The following is an 18,701-nucleotide window of genomic DNA, read 5'->3' on the forward strand; positions in this document are numbered from 1 at the left end:
TGCCAATAAGATACTGATATGTAGCATCAACTTCAGTACTAAATACATGGTTTAAGGTTTTGATGTCTTGTCTCCAATTCATGGAAATTTGTTGTTTTTCATCCATTCTTATATGAGAAACAATGGAATCCAGAAATTAATATATGCAAGATGGAACTTCAGCATAATACTAATGCGATGGAATAGGATTGATTAAATTGACAAGCTGCAAGCTGTAGCTGATTTATATATAACAAATTGGACAACTGCAAGTGCGAACTTCAATTGGTAATGGCCTAGTTGCCACTCCCTGTTATGCTACATTACATGAAGGGGACAAGCATTTTACTAATTCAAACAATGACTAGGATTGACATATAAACATCAAACTCTGTAGCAAAAACTTAGCCCAATCTAATAAATTGGATCATGAAGACTTATCCATTTTAAGGAGTCATAAGAATTTTCCTTAATTCATAATTCTTTTCTGCCAGACATCCAGAACTAATGAGAGAGGTTATCCACACTTGATCAGATCTCACTGGTTCATCATCATCATTCCGGTGCCAGCTCCAAAATGCATGAGTTGAATTCACGATGTTGAGCTCACCATGACCAAAGCTTGCTTCACGAAACAATGACCACTCAGGCTGTGGGTGCAGGTACCTGCAAGTAAATTTACAGACCTTACTGAAATTGCAGCCCACAATAGATTTGCATGTATGTTATTAAAGGTAAGCTTAATTTGTAGCTGGAAGTTGTAAGAACACAAAAGATAAGTGCATGATGTTCAACTTGTACATCTAGAATCAAAATTTTAAAAAATAAAACTTCTGGTAATAAAATTGTTTTCTAATTAAATTTAACATTTACAGGAAGTATTCTACAGACAAGGACATACTTTTGAGCTAAACCTTCTTTGTTGCCTCCATCTCCAATAGTAATATGAACAGTACCACAAGGATCTGATTTTCCTTTGTTAACACGGTTCTGTCAAGTAGTGAACAACATATCATAAACCCATTCTACTAATATTAAGAAAAATGAACAAAGCTAAGCCAGTTTTGACATACAGTGCGCTCATAAGCATGCACATGACCAGCAAGTACTAAATCAACACCAGCAGCGTAAAGCAGTGGTTCCATGGCTGCCATCATCCCATTCCCTTCACCTTGATGAGCATTGTTACTATTGTACCATGGAACATGGAATAACACAACTAGCCAGGGTGTCTTTTTCCGGTCCACCTTTGAAAGATCAGCCTACAATTTTAAGTGTCAAGAAACTTTGTCAAAATACACAGAACAGGGGATTTCATTATGATCATGACAGACAGAGTTACAGACTTTCTAATAGGCCACAGAACACTTTGCTGCCTTGTGGTTCGAGCAGAAAGCACTTAATGAGAGGAAAGGAAAAACCAACCTTCCACCAACTATATTGATCTGAGAGCTCATCATAATCTGTATATGAACCAAGCATGATAACATGGACCCCTGCAACTTCAAAAGAATAATAAAGATTCGAGGTTGATCCACTTTCCTCAAAAGGCATTTTCCATCTAGCATTATAGGACTCAAATGCATTTATAAGTAGTGGTATATTCTCCTTTTCATGGTTGCCTTCTGTTACCATCCATGGTCTGGCACTTGCAAGTGGCTGCACCAGCTCACCGAAGGTGTCCCAGCGATGCTGCATGTAATCCGCATATGAAAGGTCCCCAGGAAGCAGATGTATGTCATATTTGCATTGGTCAATGTGGTCTAGTGTTGTTTTAGTCCAGCCAGTTTGACCTAAATCCCCAGCCACAGCAAAAGTAACAGGAAATTGGGCTGGAGGGGTCTTGAGCTGAAACTCAGGACCTTGTCCCCCACATCGATAAAAATAAACAGTACCATGTTCCAGAGGTCCAATGACAGTGTGGTGTATCTTTCCTGAGTTGTAGAATAGGAAACTATAAGAGGTGCTCTCTCCTTCAGCTGAAGAGGTGTATCGCCCAGGCGACGTTCCATATTCAACAAATGAAGGAGCAGATTTATTGTCAGTGACCCATGAGATTCGCATGTGTTTTTCTCCTGCCAATGATATGTGTACCTGCAACAAAATGTCAAGCAAAAATCATTTCAACTAAATAACAACATAAAGGTCTTGATGGAATTAATGGAACATTAAATGGTCCTGAATAATGATTCTCCATTTATAAATTAGTAAAAAAAATTTTATCCTAAGATAGACAACAGTATCGAATCCTATTAAAATACTGTCATAACAGTCACACGCCTATTCGTTTTTTCTTCATTTGGAAATTTCCAACATTTACTTCACACTACAAGAGTGAGATCAATAGTAAGACTGCAATTCCCATAAGCATCATCTCGTATGTTTTAAAAATCATCCCAACACAATCATAGATGCATGTACCGATATCATGCTTAAGAAGGATATAGCTCTGTTTTGGTCCATGCATGCCTAATACTCTACAGTCTACACAGGACCCCTTGGTTTCCACATAAGCATCATTAATATCAAATCCACATATAATATTTCCTCAAAAATTTTCAGGGAAAGTCTCTTAACTCTAATCATAGATATCTATCATGACAGTTTGTTCAATGTGTAAAATTGATCATGCAGTTCCAATCACCTTCAGAAACAACCAATTTTAAGTTTTCTAGGCAGCTGAAATAAAAAATCCAGAGATAAGATTTGGCAGTAAAAAAAAAAAAAGTCAAAATGATCAAAACGGGAAAACTTTCTCAATAGAAAAACCATTCGCAGGTAAATCCATTTCTCGAAACACAAAAACATTCAACAAGTCTCCACAAATAAACAAAAACCTCAAACCCAAAACTTTCCCAAAATCTCTTTTCTCAACAAAATGAACCCAAAAGTGCAAAAACAATGAACACCCAGATCAGATCACATCAAGAAAATTTCAAAGAAGCATTGAATCTGACAAAAACATTAACAATCGAGAAACTGAAAAAAAAATTTGTTTTAAGATAAAAATGACAAAGCTACCTGCTGAGGCTGAGAAGGGTGTTTTGGGTTCCATGGTAAATGCAAAGTTTTACGAGGTTGAGGTCTAATGTACTCAGTTCTAACAGTTGCTGAGATTGACAGAAGAGCAGTTAGTACTGTAAGTAGAATCAATTTTGTTTCCATTTCTCTTTAGTCCTGGAAAATCCCTTTCCCTTGTGAAACACTGAACCGAAGTAAATCTTGGGTTTTTTTTTTTGTCTTTACTTCATGAATGGTCTATTTTAAAATGACTGTTTTAGCCTTGTTAAGTTCATGATTTGGCGTAAGTGAAATGGTAATTTTGTCATATTTGAGACAATCACTGTTTTGGTTCTGGGATATGCCATTTTGTTTGTCTTGTTCTTGCACTTATCTTCAATGAAAAAGAAAAAAAGTACAAATATATATATATATATATATATAATATGGCAACTTCTTCTGTTTGAATGCATGAATGCAAGTCTTCATTACGAACAAGCAAGCACGGTTTGAGAATTGAGAAGCTCTCACTTTCAGTTCAGCTGTCGATATATGCATTTATTCCTAACAAGCAAGTAAAAGTTTACCCAGGATTCTAACATTTTACTCACAAATAGAATCCAGGGGTCAGATTTTCTAACAAAACAAACAGAACCATAGTTGAGTTTCAATCATCAAAGCAACATTTTCTCAGAAGATTAACTTTCAAGCTAAAACCCTCTTTTCAAAATGAAGGAACCAAGTCATATATCTCAATTCTCACCTAAACCTAGTCTGCCAGAAATTTACCAGGGGAAACATTCATTCAAAGACAGTCCAGAAATGCAAAAGCAAGCAACATTCTGATTCAATCATGATAAATCAAAAAACATATGCGTTCATGACATTGAATCTAAGAGAAACATCAATACTATAAGGAGAAACTAACGTTCCCATGTTTTAAAACTACAACTGAATTAAGTTAATGACTTACATGTTTACTTGTATCTGCGGAATTACAAGATTGAGCTAGTTGGAATTGTTTCTTCCCAAGTATACCTATACAAGAACAAGAAAAGGAGCAAGAAATCCCAGATATTCTTTCATATCAGAGTATCTTTTCGTTATAGCTTTTGGGTCAAATGAGTAGACTGAACTTAAGATCATGCATGTTTTCCTGCTACTCCATGTTTCTGATCCGATTTATATGCTAAGTTGGGAATATTTTAGTGACAAAAAATGAGCCAACCATACACTACTGGCACTGATCACTGTAATTTTTTTTTTTTTTTTTTTGCTGATCAGCCAGTTTACCAAGAAGAGATCAAGAAGAATGACTAGAATAATATATCAAGGTAAATGTAAACTCCCATCAAGTTGCCTAACAATTAATTAACCAAGTAAATGCCCTTGTTTTATTTCAGTCCTATGAGATTAGAGCTAGCAATAGCAAAATTGATACACACCTGAAAAATTAGATCAATTTGCCTTGAACTTGACTCAATGCCATCAAGAAAAGTAAAAAATCCGAATCCATCTGATTCAAATTCGAAATATTTGAAATTAACTTGATTTGACTTTAAAATTCAACAATGTATACTTAAAAAATCCAAATCCGAATAATTTGAATCTAAAGTTGTCTGAACATGAAATGACTCATTTTTTATTCGAAATTACTTGACCCGAAGTTACCTAATTCAAATCCAACCTGGCCTGTCTAATTGCCATCACTGGTTGAGATCATTAGGCTAATATTTCTTAAACAAATTGTGAAATTAATATGGATGCACAACATCGAAAAAGATGCATGTACATTCATGTGAAACTTTCTCTAGTTTAAATCTTTAAATCAAATAGTCAACTGGTTTTATTAATTAATTAATTAATTATAATAATAATTGACTTCCATATACAAAAAGTAAACGATGTTCTAGGCAAGAAATTTCCAACTAGCTTCTGAGAGCTTTCATAATTCACTTTTATTAAAAAAAAAAACGCCTATTTTGACTTTGTTCCATTAATTGTATAATGCCTGAACATGAAAGTTTAAGGTGTTATGTTCTATTGATCCTGATTTATTTCTTTGTATGAGAGTTTAGAAAAGAAGGAAAAAAAAAAAAAGGAGAAAATACTGCATTGAACATACTTCAACTACCTCTTTCATCTCTTTATGTTCCTTTTGCTTTTACTCAGAGGGAAAACGCCAGAAGAAAATAATTGATTATCCTTAGTTTTCATATCTTGAAACTCAGGAAAGTGGTTGAGAGGGCTGTTAAAGAATATGAAATGACTCCTAATGAGGTAAGTTTCAAGAAGCTGCTGTTTATATACATATATTTTGTTACTTTCATCTGTCATGTTCTTTTCTCCTTGTTACTCTTTACTTGGGGGTGAGTCTCGGATACGGGTACATTTCCCATGTACATTCAATTTTTTCATATATTTGGACCGTCAAATCTCCATATCTATATCCCTAGAATATGTCCTGGCACGAATATTTCAAGAAAAATGAAGAATCAGAAGCATAGCTTTTCTCAATTTGGAAAACATGTCTTTTCCTTCTCATAGAAAGACATGAATAAATTAACATAAAGAATGAATGGATTTGGAAAAGAAAATCATAAATAAGCTTTCAATTGGTTGTGTGAGTTTGTGCATACTCTTTCCTTTCTGTTTAGTTGGAGAAAAAAATTTATTTCTATTTGCTAGGACCATCTGTATGTATTTGCTTTTAAAAGCATAATATGGTATTAATTCTTTGCAGGTAAAGAACTAGTGATTGAAGCTGAAGGCTTATCACTTTGTTTCCCACTTCTAGATATCTCGTGGCTGCTATCACTGACTTGTTCAGCTTTTGTTTGCTAAGACTTAAGGTACTCAGCAAAGTTTCTCCAAAATTTTTCATCAATTTTTCATTACGATGTCACTGATATTCCCTGTACTTACTAGGAGTGTCTTTTTCTTAAATTTCAGATCGTCAGGGATGGCTAGTATTGGTGTTTCTATTGCTGCTAAGATTGCAGATTACATGGTGGCGCCTGCAACTCGTCATCTTAGTTATGTTTTCCGTTTTGCCAGTAATGTTGAGGACCTCAGGAAAGAGACTGAAAAGCTTACGCTTGCACAAGGGCGGCTGCAAAATGATGTGAATGAAGCCATCAGGCAAACTGAAGAAATTGAAAATGATGTGGTGAACTGGCTTACAGAGGCAAACAAAGTCCTGGAAGATGTTAAGATTCTGGACAGAGAAATAGAAAAAAGTAGAAGGTGTTTTAATTGGTGTCCAAGTTGGCTTTGGCGCTATCAATTGGGTAAGAAAGTAGCAAAGAAGAAGCTCAGTGTTGTTGAACTTCAAGAGACTTCCAAGTTTCAACGAGTAGGTCACCGCGCTACCCTTCCTGTCATAGAATTCTTACGATCAAAGGATTTTATGCCATCTAATTCTTCAGAGAAAGCTTTCAATCAGATTGTGGAGGCCTTGAAGGACTAAGCATGATTGGACTGTATGGGATGGCTGGGGTAGGAAAACAACCTTGGCAAAAGAAGTTGGAAAAAAGGCCAGAGAACTGATGATTTTTGACCTAGTCGTGATTGCTGTTGTGTCTCAGACTCCAGAGATCAAAAACATTCAAGGTCGAATTGCAGACTTATTAGATTTGCGATTTGAAAAGGAAACTGAAGAAGGAAGAGCAGCTCAGTTATGGCATAGACTTCAGGAAAAGAAGAGGGTTTTTGTTATCCTTGATGATGTTTGGAAGGAATTCAACTTGGCAGATATAGGAATTCCATTTGGTGATAATCACAAGGGTTGCAAAGTTCTTTTAACAACGCGACTTCAACATGTATGTACCAGAATGGGAAGCCAGAAGAGGATTCAATTAGATGTTTTATCCAATGATGAAGCATGGACCTTGGTCAAACACAATGCTGGTCTAAGCGAATTCTCTGGCTATGGTAAACTGGATGAGGTAGCGCAAAAAGTTTCCAGAGAATGCCGGGGTTTGCCTCTTGCAATTGTAACTATTGCCAGGGCTTTAAGAGAAAAAACTCTAGATGAGTGGATGGTAGCAAATCAACAACCGAAAAGCTCTCAACTTGTAGAGAATCAAGATTTCTGTCAGGACATTTATGGATGTCTTAAGTTCAGTTATGATTATTTGAAGGGAAGGAAAATCAAGTTATGTTTCTTTTTATGTTCCCATTTCCCCGAAGACTACGAAATTAGTGTGGAGGACTTAACTAGATATGTAATTGGGCAAGGCCTATTCCAAGATGTTGACTTCATTGAAGATACGAGGAGAGAAGCAAGAGTTATATTAACCACACTCCAATGTGCTGGATTGTTGTTGGACACTAGCAATGAAGGAACTGTGAAAATGCATGATGTAGTTCGTGATTTTGCTCATTGGATAGCATCAGAAGGAGAGAGCCAGTTGATGATAAAAGCAGGCCTTGGGTTAAAGGAATGGCCACATTCTGAGACCTTGGCATGTTGTACAACAATCTCCTTGATGAACAACAAAATAGGACATCTTCCTGAGGACTTGGCATGCCCAAAACTGGAAACTTTATTGTTGAGTGGCAATGATTTGGTGGGATTTTCGAATGCATCTTTTAAAGGGATGAAATCCCTCAAAGTATTAACTCTTTCAGTTAGTTTGTTGTCATCACTGGAAGGACTTCTACCTTTGACAAACCTGAAAAGTTTATGCCTGCGGGGATGCAAACTTTGCGACATCTCATCATTGTGTATGCTAAAGAAACTTGAGATTCTTGACTTCCGTGGTTGTTTTCTCGAAAAGGTACCAGATGAATTGGGGCAACTGAATAACTTAAAATTGCTAGATCTGTCCTATGTTGGTGGGAACTGGATGATTCCACCTAATCTGATACAAAAGCAGTCCAAGCTAGAAGAGCTTTATACTGTTGATTCTAGATTTAGCAGTTGGACAACTGGAGGAACAGGTGAGTTGGCAACCGCTGCTAGCATATCAGAACTGAATTCATTGTCCCGTTTGACTGCACTAACAATGAAGGCTAATTGTATACGTCTTCCACAAGATTTTGTCTTCCCTACATTACAAAGGTACCAGATATATAGCCATGAATCAATGGTTTGACTATGGTTATCCAAGCCCTAGAAGCTTGAAAATCGCAGGAGTGCCATTAAGTGCTTTTAAGGAGCTGTTTTATGATATTGAATACTTGATTTGGATAGTGTCATGGGTCACCAACGTCTTGTTCCGAGCTTGGATCAAATGGGGCTAAATAATTTGACTCTTCTTCGGCTTAGACATTGCAGAGATATTCAATGCCTCATTCACACAGCCCTTCAGCAGGTTCCAGCCATTTCGCTATTTAATTTGGTAGTATTATGCCTGGAAGATATGGTTCACTTGAAAGAGCTATGTAACGGTCCGCATCCAACAGGCTTTCTCCACAAATTAGAAAAGTTTACAGTAAAAAATTGTCCTACTATGATCTCTACAGTTCCAGTTGTGAAAAATTTAAGCGAGGCGACCGTCATAAACTGTCCTAGGTTGCTAGAGGTATTCCAGTTGGATAATCTTCTAAACACCAAGGAAGAAAATCATGCCTCACTACTTTCGCATTTGACTCATTTGGAGCAGGAGTTATTACCTAACTTGAGGTGTATATGGCAGGGACCGGTCCAATGTGTAAGTATTCAAAGTCTTTGGACTGTGAAAGTTCATAGTTGTGATAAACTGACTTCTCTCTTCTCTCCAGTGCATGCTCAAGGTCTTTTGCAGCTTGAAACACTTGAAATACATGACTGCTCTGGCGTGAAGCATATTATCACAGAAACAATCCACTCTGATAACCATCCTCTGTGCTTGCCAAAGTTAACAACCCTAAAGATCTCTTGTTGTGATATTTTGGAATATGTTTTTCCAATCTCTATGGGCCCCGATTTTCCACAGCTGAAAGAAATTAACATTACTTCTTGTACTCTACTGAAACAAGTTTTCAGCCCTGGAAAAGAAATGGATGGGAAGGACATTGTTCTACCCCAGCTACGGTCCTTAGTACTTAAAAATTTAAAAAAATTTAAAAAGCTTGAGTAGTTTCTGTCCAGAAAACTGTGTTCTTGTGCAGCAATCTTTGGAAGTGTTAGAAGTTGAGGAATGCCCCATGTTGGCACCTTTCGTTTTTGAAGAGATGATGAGGGCTTATATTAAGGTATTTCTAGTCTCATTTCTGTTCTGTTTTGGTATTTCTTATGTTCTTGATAATTGATTAAGTTGTCTACTTCATAGGAGAGATAACTCGATCCGAGCAATTTGTCGGTTGGAAAACTCCATAGAAATAATGGTTGTTTGAGAACTGTTGAATGCTCATTTATGTTTTGATATCATACTACATTAACTGTCTGATCTAACTAGAGGGTATATTCACAGAAATTATGGCTCTGTAAGGTTGGAAATAACTGTCAACCATGCAACAATGTTAGCCTCCAGGGAAGACAAAGTGCATCTGGTATGGAATATTTAAGAGTTGGTAACTGTGAAGAGATATTTCAACTCGAAGGCGCATTCTTCCTCTCAAGTTTGGATAACCTATACTCGAAGGATCTACAAGATTTACAAGTGATATGGAAGGGCCCTACACAAATTGCTACCCTTAAGCATCTTACTCATTTGGAAATAGTTGAATGCAAAAGACTAAGATATATCTTTTCACCTATGTTTGCTCCAAATTTTCCGCAATTGAGAGATCTACATTTGAAAGGATGTGAGGAACTGGAGCAAATCATTGCCATTGATCAAACTTTATTATCATCCTCAAAGGGTCATCTTCGGCCTAACAGCTTTCCTAATCTGACCAAAATGTTGATCAACAACTGCAACAAGTTGAAATACGTGTTTCCTATTAGTGCTGCTCAAGATCTTCCAAAACTTGAAGAGTTGAAAGTAGAAGGGGGGTCTGAATTGGAGCATGTTTTTGAACATGAAGATAAGCCAACATTATAGATGGAGAAGATATGGTGCTTCCAAAGTTAAAGAAATTACAACTCCTCCAACTACAAAGCCTTGTCAGCTTCTGCCCGTTGGAGTATCCTCTCATGATCTCATCATCATTCACTGCAATAGTAGAAGACTGCCCCAAGATGACCATGTGTTTCTCCGTTGACAGAAATAACTTGATCGAGGGTTGGCGACAGGTAATTAAACACGATAAATCTCTTTTCCTGGTATGAAAAGCTATGACTTATAATGCTAGTAATATTGATGATGATGGTGATGAAATGTTACATTGGCAATTGAAATTAATCTTAGACCCTTATTTCTCATAAAATGTTAATGAATAAGCTACAAAACAAAGTAACCTTTTTTTTTATGGGAACCAGAAGAAACTTCCAAGTTCCAACAGATATCTTGTAAGAGTTAAGGATACGTTTCTGAAAGTTTTAAACCAGGGATTCAAGGAAGAAAAGAGAAAAGAACAGAAAGAAGGATCCAATTTCTGTAAAAATATGTGGCATTCAAAATTTTGGATGCAATATTTATTGGACTTCAAAATTTTTCAAGTTTCATGTGTCTTTTCATTGCAGGCAGCAATTAGTGTATGTTGCTTACTGATTTAATGAAATTTGTATTCACAGAAATTACAGCTTCAAGAAGGAAAGAACTACTACCGTCAACTGTTTAAAACACGAGCAACGCTTTCTGGATTTGAGAGAATTAACAGTTAAAAACTGTGGAGTACAAAGGTGTTTCAGCTGAAGGGTCTTCCTCTTCTAATGGAAGAACATAAATGTCTATGCTCAATTCGGAGAGAATCCAGACCAACAGGGAATATTTTTTACTTACTTGATCATTACAAGAATGCAAGCCTCAGTGATCTTACTACCTTGTAGTTGTTCAATTGTAACAGAATGAAACACATTTTCAGACCCACCGTTGCTCAAAATCTGCCACAACCTAAGTACCTGACTATATGCGAATGCGAGGATCTGGAGCAAATCATTGCCAAGGACGATGGTGAAGAAAGAGACCAAATTCCGGCATCATCAAAGGGCAATTTCCAACCTATATGTTTCTGTGCACTGGCAAAAATAAAAATTGGAAGCTGCAATAGAATGAAAAGTCTCTTTCCGGTTAGCGCTGCACTGCCAAAACTAGAAACAATCACAGTGGAAGGTGCTTCTGAGCTAAAGCAACTATTTGGAGATGAAAATGAAGAAGCAAGTGTCCTGGAAGAGAAACAACTACTGCTGCCTAAACTGTGGATGTTGGATCTCCTTCAACTGCCAAGCCTTATTACTTACTGTCCAAGGGGTTATCAGCTTGCAATTCCAAATTTGAGTTCTTCAATAGTTGAAGATTGTCCCAAGCTAACTATGACTTTCACTGTGAATGCCAAGGCATAGAAGTAGAGGTACCTGCAATTTTCACTGTTACAGATTTTTGTTTATTTGTTATATGCTACTGATTCTTCTTCTTAGTGTCCCAAATTTGTTTGGTTTCTAAGGCACCCTACATGATCAAGAATGATGCATCAGAAGGATGATTTGCTGCAGTTTATGGAGTAGCTAATCAAAATAGGACCCCTGGGATTGATACAGATTGGAAAAGGTGGAGAACATAACCAGATAAACTTCTACTACTAGACATGGAAGAATCATTTTCACTTCAACCCATTTGTATGTTTGATGATTTCATATTAAAATTCAAAGACTCAAAGCCACCATTTATTTATTTATTTGATCTTTTGGCTTTATGTCATTTGCCAAAAAAATGAAAGGATTTGAAACTTTTGAGTTTATAATTTTTCCCAAATTAAACTTTTTTTGATAATTTAATTTTCAATGATCTTGTAAGAATTGTTTAATCAAAAGTTTGAAATTGTAAACTGATTCTTGCTAGTAATTAAACTGTGAAAGAATTTAAGATTCTTTCTGGCTTTGAATATCCTCCGGGAAATGCAAATTTCTGAAATAATTGAAAATTATAAAAGTAAAAGACAATCAAAATCTAGATTTGATTTATGTAAAGAGACTTTTAAGAGTAATTTTGAATGCAACATTATCAGAATGTGCACTTTTAAAATAAAAAAGTAAATTAAATTAAAAAAAATTGAGTTTCGATATTACAAATATATAAACAATTCGAGATCCCAAATCCATTAGTTAGATTTAGATGGAAATTTTTAAATAAAGTTTGTAAAGTTGTTTAATAAAAATGATTAAATAATAATTAAAATTGATAAATTAAAAATTCTTGTTATAAAGATTAAGTGTACAAATTTTTTTAAAAAGTTTAATAAATTTTTATATGTATTTTTTATATAAATATTTTTAATAAAAATATTGATAAAATTCAATAATTTTAATTTAATATAATATTTATAAAAATATTATTTTTAATACAAATTACATATTAATTATGAATAAATATAATTTTTTACTAGATAAGATATTAAATAATAATTTTATTAATATAATTATATAAATATAAAATTTAATAAATAATCAAATATATTTTTTAATATGCATGGGACAGGACAGAACACTCTTAACCTGTCTCCTACTCCAATTTGATTTTCAAGAAGTCCTTAATCCCATCTTGGATTGAAAAAGTTAATATCTATTAGATCAGGACAAATTGAAATCCATCATATATAAGTTATTTTGTTATTTTTGTTTTTATTGATTTTTTTTAATAAAATTTATCTAATTAAAAAAATAAAAAAAAATGACAAAAAAAAAAAACAAATGAGATATTATGTGAATTTATTAAATTAAAATATTAAATAATAATTTGATTAATATTTAAATATAAAATTAAATAAATAGTACCTGAGACAGGCGAAACCTCTAAATTTATATTTGACCTCACTTTAATTTAAAAAAAAAAATTATGATCCAATCTAAATTAAAAATCACATCAATTAAATTAAAACAAATCAAAACTTATCGAATGTGAAGTATTTAATTATTTTATTTTTATTAATTTTTGTTTTTATAAAATTTATCTCATAAAAAATTTGAAAATATAAATTTTGGAGAGAAGATGAGTGTCACGTGGACAACCTGACTTTCCTTCAAAATTTATAAAATTAATATTATAGATAAGTACAGAAACAAAAGTAAATTTTAGATATGTCAATTAATCGAGATAAGGTGAGTTTTTACTCTATCGAATTCGACTTAATTTTATAAATTTAATATTTAAATTTTATATGATTTGATATTAAAATATTATTTTTATATTTAAATTCAATATGGTTCAAATATGTTTAAATTCACAACCAACTGACTATATTTGAAATTAATAAAATATTAATTTTTTAATACAAAATATTATTTAATATTATTTTTAAATATAAAATATTATTTTTAAATATAAATATAAAATTAAATAAATAATAAAAATTTATATATATACTAAGCCAATGAGATTGCACAAAACTCGATTTTGAATTTTTTCAAAAATACTCTATTTGAAATTTGATTTTTTTAAAAAATTTAACACTATAAATTTGAGTCAAATCAAAATATAATAAGTATGAATTAGATTATCAACTTAATAAAATTCCTTTGTATCATATCTTTTTTATGTATTTTAATACTTAGCGAAATTGAACTAATTTTCCCTATATATACATAATCATCCCAACTTGGATCATTTGTACCTGCACTTTGAATTAGAAATTCAATTTAGTTTTCTTTTTCTGCCAAATCATACATTTCGTTTGGATATATGAATATATATTCATTATCTATTGTAAATGAAAATTTTAAATTTTATAGATAAAATTAATAAGTTAATACATAGTACATTAAAAAAATTAAAATTAATTAAATAAAAGTGAAATAAGTGTTAATCTCTTAACAAACCAAAAAAATTCATTGATAACGTATAAAAAATAACTATATATAATTATATGAACTATTTACTACTATATAAAAAAAAATCAAATGGACCATTTAATAGATTAAGGAAAATTTTCTTAGAGTCGCCTCTAAATCTAAACATAATAATTTAAAATATAATATAATAATATGATATAATTTAAAATTTTAATGATAATTATATATGAATTTAATAAAATTAAAAATATATATTTTATATTTTTATGTTGACACAAATTATAACACATAATTTTTATAAAAAATATAATAAAATAATACATAAATTTTAATATTTTATATAATATGAATATATAAATTGTTAGATTTAACTAAATCATCTTATAAAAGTCATAAAATCCAAAATTTTTTGGCAAAAACTCGGGGAAAACAATTTAAGTAATTTTTTTCGACCATGGAAACTATGAATAAATTCTAAATTTTTATTCTAGTTTTTTTTTTTTTTTGTAATATCGAAAAATTTATGTTCTGAGTTTATAATGTTTTAATTTTAGTGCTCATGATCACCAGGCCCAATCGCACAGCCCAACACACACATTCCCCGAAAAAAAATCTTCAGCCCAGCTTAATCTAATTCCTATTTCCACGTGTCACCTCAACAATCGTCCTTTATTCAATTCCAAACAACAGAAAAAATCCTCAAAAGCCGAACCCTTGTTATAAAATTTCGATTACCAAATTAAAATAAAAAAAAGTTAGGGTTTCCCCTTCTCACGAAGATTTCTCTAATCTCTTTTCTTTATCTGCCAAAGATGATGCAACAACCACCAGCAGGAGCCGTAGCTCCGCCGCCGTCCATGGCTGCAGATCAGTCTCAAACCCTGCAGTACCAGCAACAACAGCAGTCGCAACCGTGGATGATGATGTCTCAACAACAACAGCAGGCAGGTCAGCCGGTTCCTCCACCTTCCGCTTGGAATCCACAACCCCTCCCTCCGCCTTCTCAGATGCAGCACTACTCCGCTGGTTCCGCTGCCGCCGGCTCCGGCGAGATTCGATCTCTCTGGATCGGTGATCTTCAGCAGTGGATGGATGAGAATTACCTTATCAACATCTTCGCTCACACAGGAGAGGTACTTTATTTGTAAAAGTGGTAAAAAAATAATATTTAATTAAAAGGAGAAAATATGTTATAGGCTATTATTATTCGCTGAAGTTAATATTTTTTATTTTTAATAATTCAAAAATATGATTCCTTTTTGCATTTAAATGAATTTCTTTTCTTTTCCCTGGCTTTTTTAGGTAAAGCAAAGAATAAGTAGTAAAAGTCTTAATAAGAAAGCTTAATCTTTTCCGTTTTTTTAGGTGGCTTCAGCTAAGGTGATTAGGAATAAGCAAACGGGGCTACCAGAGGGATATGGGTTTATCGAGTTTGTTTCACGTGCTGGAGCTGAGAGGGTTTTGCAGTCGTATAATGGTGTACAGATGCCCAATTCTGAGCAGAATTTTAGGTTGAATTGGGCGGCGCTTGGATACGGGGAAAAGAAGCAAGAGGAGGGTCCGGATTATACAATCTTTGTTGGGGATTTAGCTGCGGATGTTTCGGATTATATGTTACAAGAGACTTTTAAAGCTGTTTACCCATCTGTTAAGGGTGCCAAAGTGGTTAGTGATAGGACTACGGGACGGTCTAAAGGTTATGGCTTTGTGAGGTTTGGTGATGAAACTGAGCAGATTCGGGCCATGACCGAAATGAATGGGATTTATTGTTCAACAAGGGCAATGCGGATCGGGCCAGCTGCTAATAAGAAGCCTGTCACTGGTCAACAGTATCCAAAAGGTACACTCTTGTGGTTTATGTTAAGTTCATTATTTAATTTATTTTGATTGCCATATGAAGTTTGCTTGGTTGTGTGTAGTTTTTTATTTGCGATGATTTATGCTAGAGTAGTTTGACTGACAAGTTGAATGCTAGTTGGTTATTTTGTTTTTGTTTTTGAGTTTTAATTTTCTGAGGTGTGCATTTGTTACAGTGTCCTTAAAATTCGAATACTGTCAGTTATGCACTTGAAGATTGGCGGAATTTATACAAAGTCATTTCCTTCCAGTTTGCCTTTGTAAACTTGGGCACATTTAATTATATTAAAAACTTGCAAAAACTTATATAAAACTCATGTTGTCTTAAAGCAGGACACCAAGAGGCTCTCATTTTGGGGGGCCTGGAACTGATATCAGCTGAAATGATTCCACTTTAATGCGTGGCCTCATTTTAGGTCAGTTACTTTGTTTATGTCGTAAGCTTCATTTTCTCGTGGGAGTATTTGTGCTACATTCGCAAATTACATTTCCAGTTCCTTTTTACGTATTCCAGTCAAGTTCAATTTGTTTCAGTTTCCAACATGTTTCCATTAATTCTTTCTTACTTTTTTTACAAGTCCAGAAACTTTGTTTTTATTTCATCATGGACCAGTTCCCCTTTGGTACTTGCATATGTTTACACTCTCCTTTTTGCTTCCTTAAAATTCAAGCTTTAATGCTCAAAACTTGATGAAGCAGCCATATTTTTTAAATATGTCCATCTTGCCATTTTGTGGCTACCAATACACTCTTTTTAGGTTTCTGTTTTTGCAGAGAATGTTAAAGCATTATTAAAATTAGTTTAGCAGATAGGTTCTTTCTACTTGAATGTATTCTTTGAAGTTGAATTTGTGAATCATTCAATTTAAGCTCCAGCAACTTCCTCCCCCTTTCCCTTCCAAAAAATTGGTTAAAGAAAAGAAAAAAAAAAAAAAGAAAGAAATACTTTGTCAAGTGAGGTGAAAGGATGAGTCTCTGATTTCAATTTTCCTTTTCCCCTTTTTCACCCTCTTGTAAAGGGTTAATGAAATAAGAGGACCTTTTCTGATTCCCTGAGTTTAGTGTAATTAATGATTTCTTTTTCAGCTACTGTTGAGATTCATTTAATCTGATGCTTTTGACTTCGCCTGGTAGTGGTAAGCCTTGGTGTAACCCAAAAGATGTTTATGATTTACATGTTTGTTCTTTTGCATGCCATGGAAGGAATTATTTGAACTGCTTATTATTAACTGTTTTTTCTATCCATAATTGTATTATGTTATCTTAATGCTTTGGTTTTTTCAACAATGTTTACTTTGAATATTTTTTGGCCAATATGTTTACTTTGAATTTAGAGAAGTAATAATGCTATAACTGAAAATTCATTACATGATGTCTGTGAACAGGTTTGGAGTTTTCATAGCTAACGTGAAAATATTTACTTTTGGAAGATTTCTTACTGAATTAGTATTAACTATCAAGGTTTTATAGCAATATGAAAAATTGCCATTCAGGGATGGCACATGCATGCCTCGTCACTTTGTTTTGTGATCTCTTATCATCATCTATTCTATGGTAGTTTACATGTATTTGTTATTTGCAGCCACTTACCAGAATATTCAAGGAAATCCTGGCGAGAATGATCCAAATAATACTACAGTAGGTAGCTTTTTTATGTATAATATATGCTTTATTTCATGGTATGGCCGACTGAAATCTTACAAGCTTAAATGCAGATATTTGTTGGTGGTTTAGATCCCAGCGTTTCTGAAGACCAATTAAAGCAAATATTTAGCCAGCTTGGTGAGGTAGTTCATGTAAAAATTCCTGCTAACAAGCATTGTGGTTTTGTTCAATATGCTAACAGGTAAACTTTAAATACTTTCATGTATTTTGGCATTTGAAATATTATTGCAAGGTGTTAATGCATTTGGCAATATGATTTATTTCAGGACTAGTGCAGAGCAAGCGTTATCAGTTTTGAATGGTACCCTTTTAGGAGGAAGAAATGTTCGACTTTCATGGGGACGTAGTCCATCAAGCAAACAGGTTTTGTATTTAAAACCATACTATTTTATATTTGAAGTCATGCTACTTATATTTCTGCTAAATAAGTGTTCAATTTATGGGAGTTTCAGTCTCAACCAGATCAGGCCCAGTGGAATGGTGGATACTATGGATATGCTCAAGGATATGAAGCATATGGATATGCGCCTCCTCCCCAAGATCCTAACATGTATTATGGGGGCTATCCTGGATACGGTAATTACCAGCAGCCAGGGGCTTACCAACAACCACAGCAGGTAAAAGTGATTTTATGAATTATTTTTACTTTCCTAGTTATATTCCCTACTCTTAGAGGAAGTAGAAAAACACAAGCATGCTGAATTTACTTTTTGACCCTTTGTTACTTTGGCTGGATGGAAGGGTATAAAAAAGAAAGTGAAATGAAAAGGTTGTCTATGCTCTTTCATATTGCAAGTCTTGTTGGTTGGTTTCTTACCTTTTGAATCTTCATGTCTAAATGCTGACTACATCTGCCATTCAAGAAATGGTTTATCGTCATTTCCTCTGACATTACATACGATTGTGCTTAATGTTTTCTTTTTCTTTTTCATTTTGCAGTAAGGTGCGGTTGTTGTACCGTGGCTCAAAACTCGTTCACTGTGATCCAAGGCCACTTAAGGTGTTGGTTTGATCCAGCGTGTTTGAATGTTGTGGGTTTTCCTTGGTTGCTGTACAATTTGTGGCTTTTCGTTTTTGGAGAGCGTCATGTTTCTTCATCCTCTTTTTATTTGTTGCTTCCCTTTCTTGGCTTCTTTTCTTTCCCATCACTTAACCTCTTTTCTTCTCTGTGATGTTGAGTTCTTCTTCTAGGCTATGGGCGATTTAATTGCAGGCTGATACAATTGCTATTTACGGTCTTAAATCCATAGTAGTTGTTTGGACTTTGGACTGATGCTTTTTAAATGGTTAGCAACTCCCAATGCTTTTTATTTGTCAATGTAGTTCACTCTTTTTAATGGTTATCATTATGAGAATAAAAAATTATTAGTATCTGTTGCAAAATGGA

General features: G+C 33.9%; 3 protein-coding genes and 1 long non-coding RNA gene across 10 annotated transcripts; 3 read left to right on the forward strand and 1 right to left on the reverse strand.

Annotated features, from left to right (window-relative positions):
• Positions 1-164: 164 nt before the first annotated feature.
• LOC111275688 (purple acid phosphatase 18-like) lies at positions 165-3,198 on the reverse strand. Its single transcript, XM_022861184.2, has 5 exons — positions 3,001-3,198; positions 1,405-2,073; positions 1,053-1,241; positions 881-969; positions 165-645 (listed from the first exon to the last, which is right to left on the reverse strand). Exons 1-5 carry the CDS (start codon positions 3,142-3,144, stop codon positions 426-428), a joined length of 1,311 nt encoding a protein of 436 aa, XP_022716919.2. The 5' UTR covers positions 3,145-3,198; the 3' UTR covers positions 165-425.
• A 1,752-nt stretch (positions 3,199-4,950) lies between these two features.
• LOC111276133 (putative disease resistance protein At4g27220) lies at positions 4,951-11,699 on the forward strand. Its single transcript, XM_089754395.1, is given in 8 exon segments — positions 4,951-6,443; positions 6,446-6,481; positions 6,484-8,076; positions 8,120-8,164; positions 8,167-9,040; positions 9,237-9,291; positions 9,378-9,947; positions 10,838-11,699. Coding segments are annotated over 8 exon segments (4,251 nt in total). The 5' UTR covers positions 4,951-5,878; the 3' UTR covers positions 11,351-11,699.
• Positions 9,956-10,860, forward strand: LOC149511747 (uncharacterized). Its single transcript, XR_016333795.1, has 2 exons — positions 9,956-10,141; positions 10,583-10,860. It is a non-coding gene; the product is annotated as an uncharacterized LOC149511747 (long non-coding RNA).
• Positions 11,700-14,501: 2,802 nt separating the features above from the next.
• Positions 14,502-18,685, forward strand: RBP45A (RNA-binding protein 45A). 7 transcript variants are annotated; one of them, XR_016333497.1, is made up of 8 exons: positions 14,522-14,925; positions 15,158-15,632; positions 15,983-16,065; positions 17,232-17,287; positions 17,365-17,495; positions 17,581-17,677; positions 17,767-17,931; positions 18,254-18,685. XR_016333497.1 is itself a non-coding variant. In XM_022861179.2 (7 exons), the coding sequence occupies exons 1-7, from the start codon at positions 14,605-14,607 to the stop codon at positions 18,254-18,256; spliced, it is 1,248 nt and encodes a 415-aa protein (XP_022716914.1). In that variant the 5' UTR covers positions 14,508-14,604; the 3' UTR covers positions 18,257-18,685. The 7 variants fall into 7 exon arrangements, 2 of the variants coding, with proteins under 2 accessions (XP_089610242.1, XP_022716914.1); XR_016333494.1 differs by lacking the exon at positions 15,983-16,065 and having other exon boundaries at positions 14,504-14,925; positions 17,232-17,291; XM_022861179.2 differs by lacking the exon at positions 15,983-16,065 and having other exon boundaries at positions 14,508-14,925.
• The last annotated feature ends 16 nt before the right edge of the window (positions 18,686-18,701 follow it).

The sequence above is a fragment of the Durio zibethinus genome, chromosome 25 (genome assembly GCF_047325235.1).
Source record: "Durio zibethinus cultivar Kanyao isolate XHJ-2024 chromosome 25, ASM4732523v1, whole genome shotgun sequence".
NCBI lineage: Eukaryota > Viridiplantae > Streptophyta > Magnoliopsida > Malvales > Malvaceae > Durio > Durio zibethinus.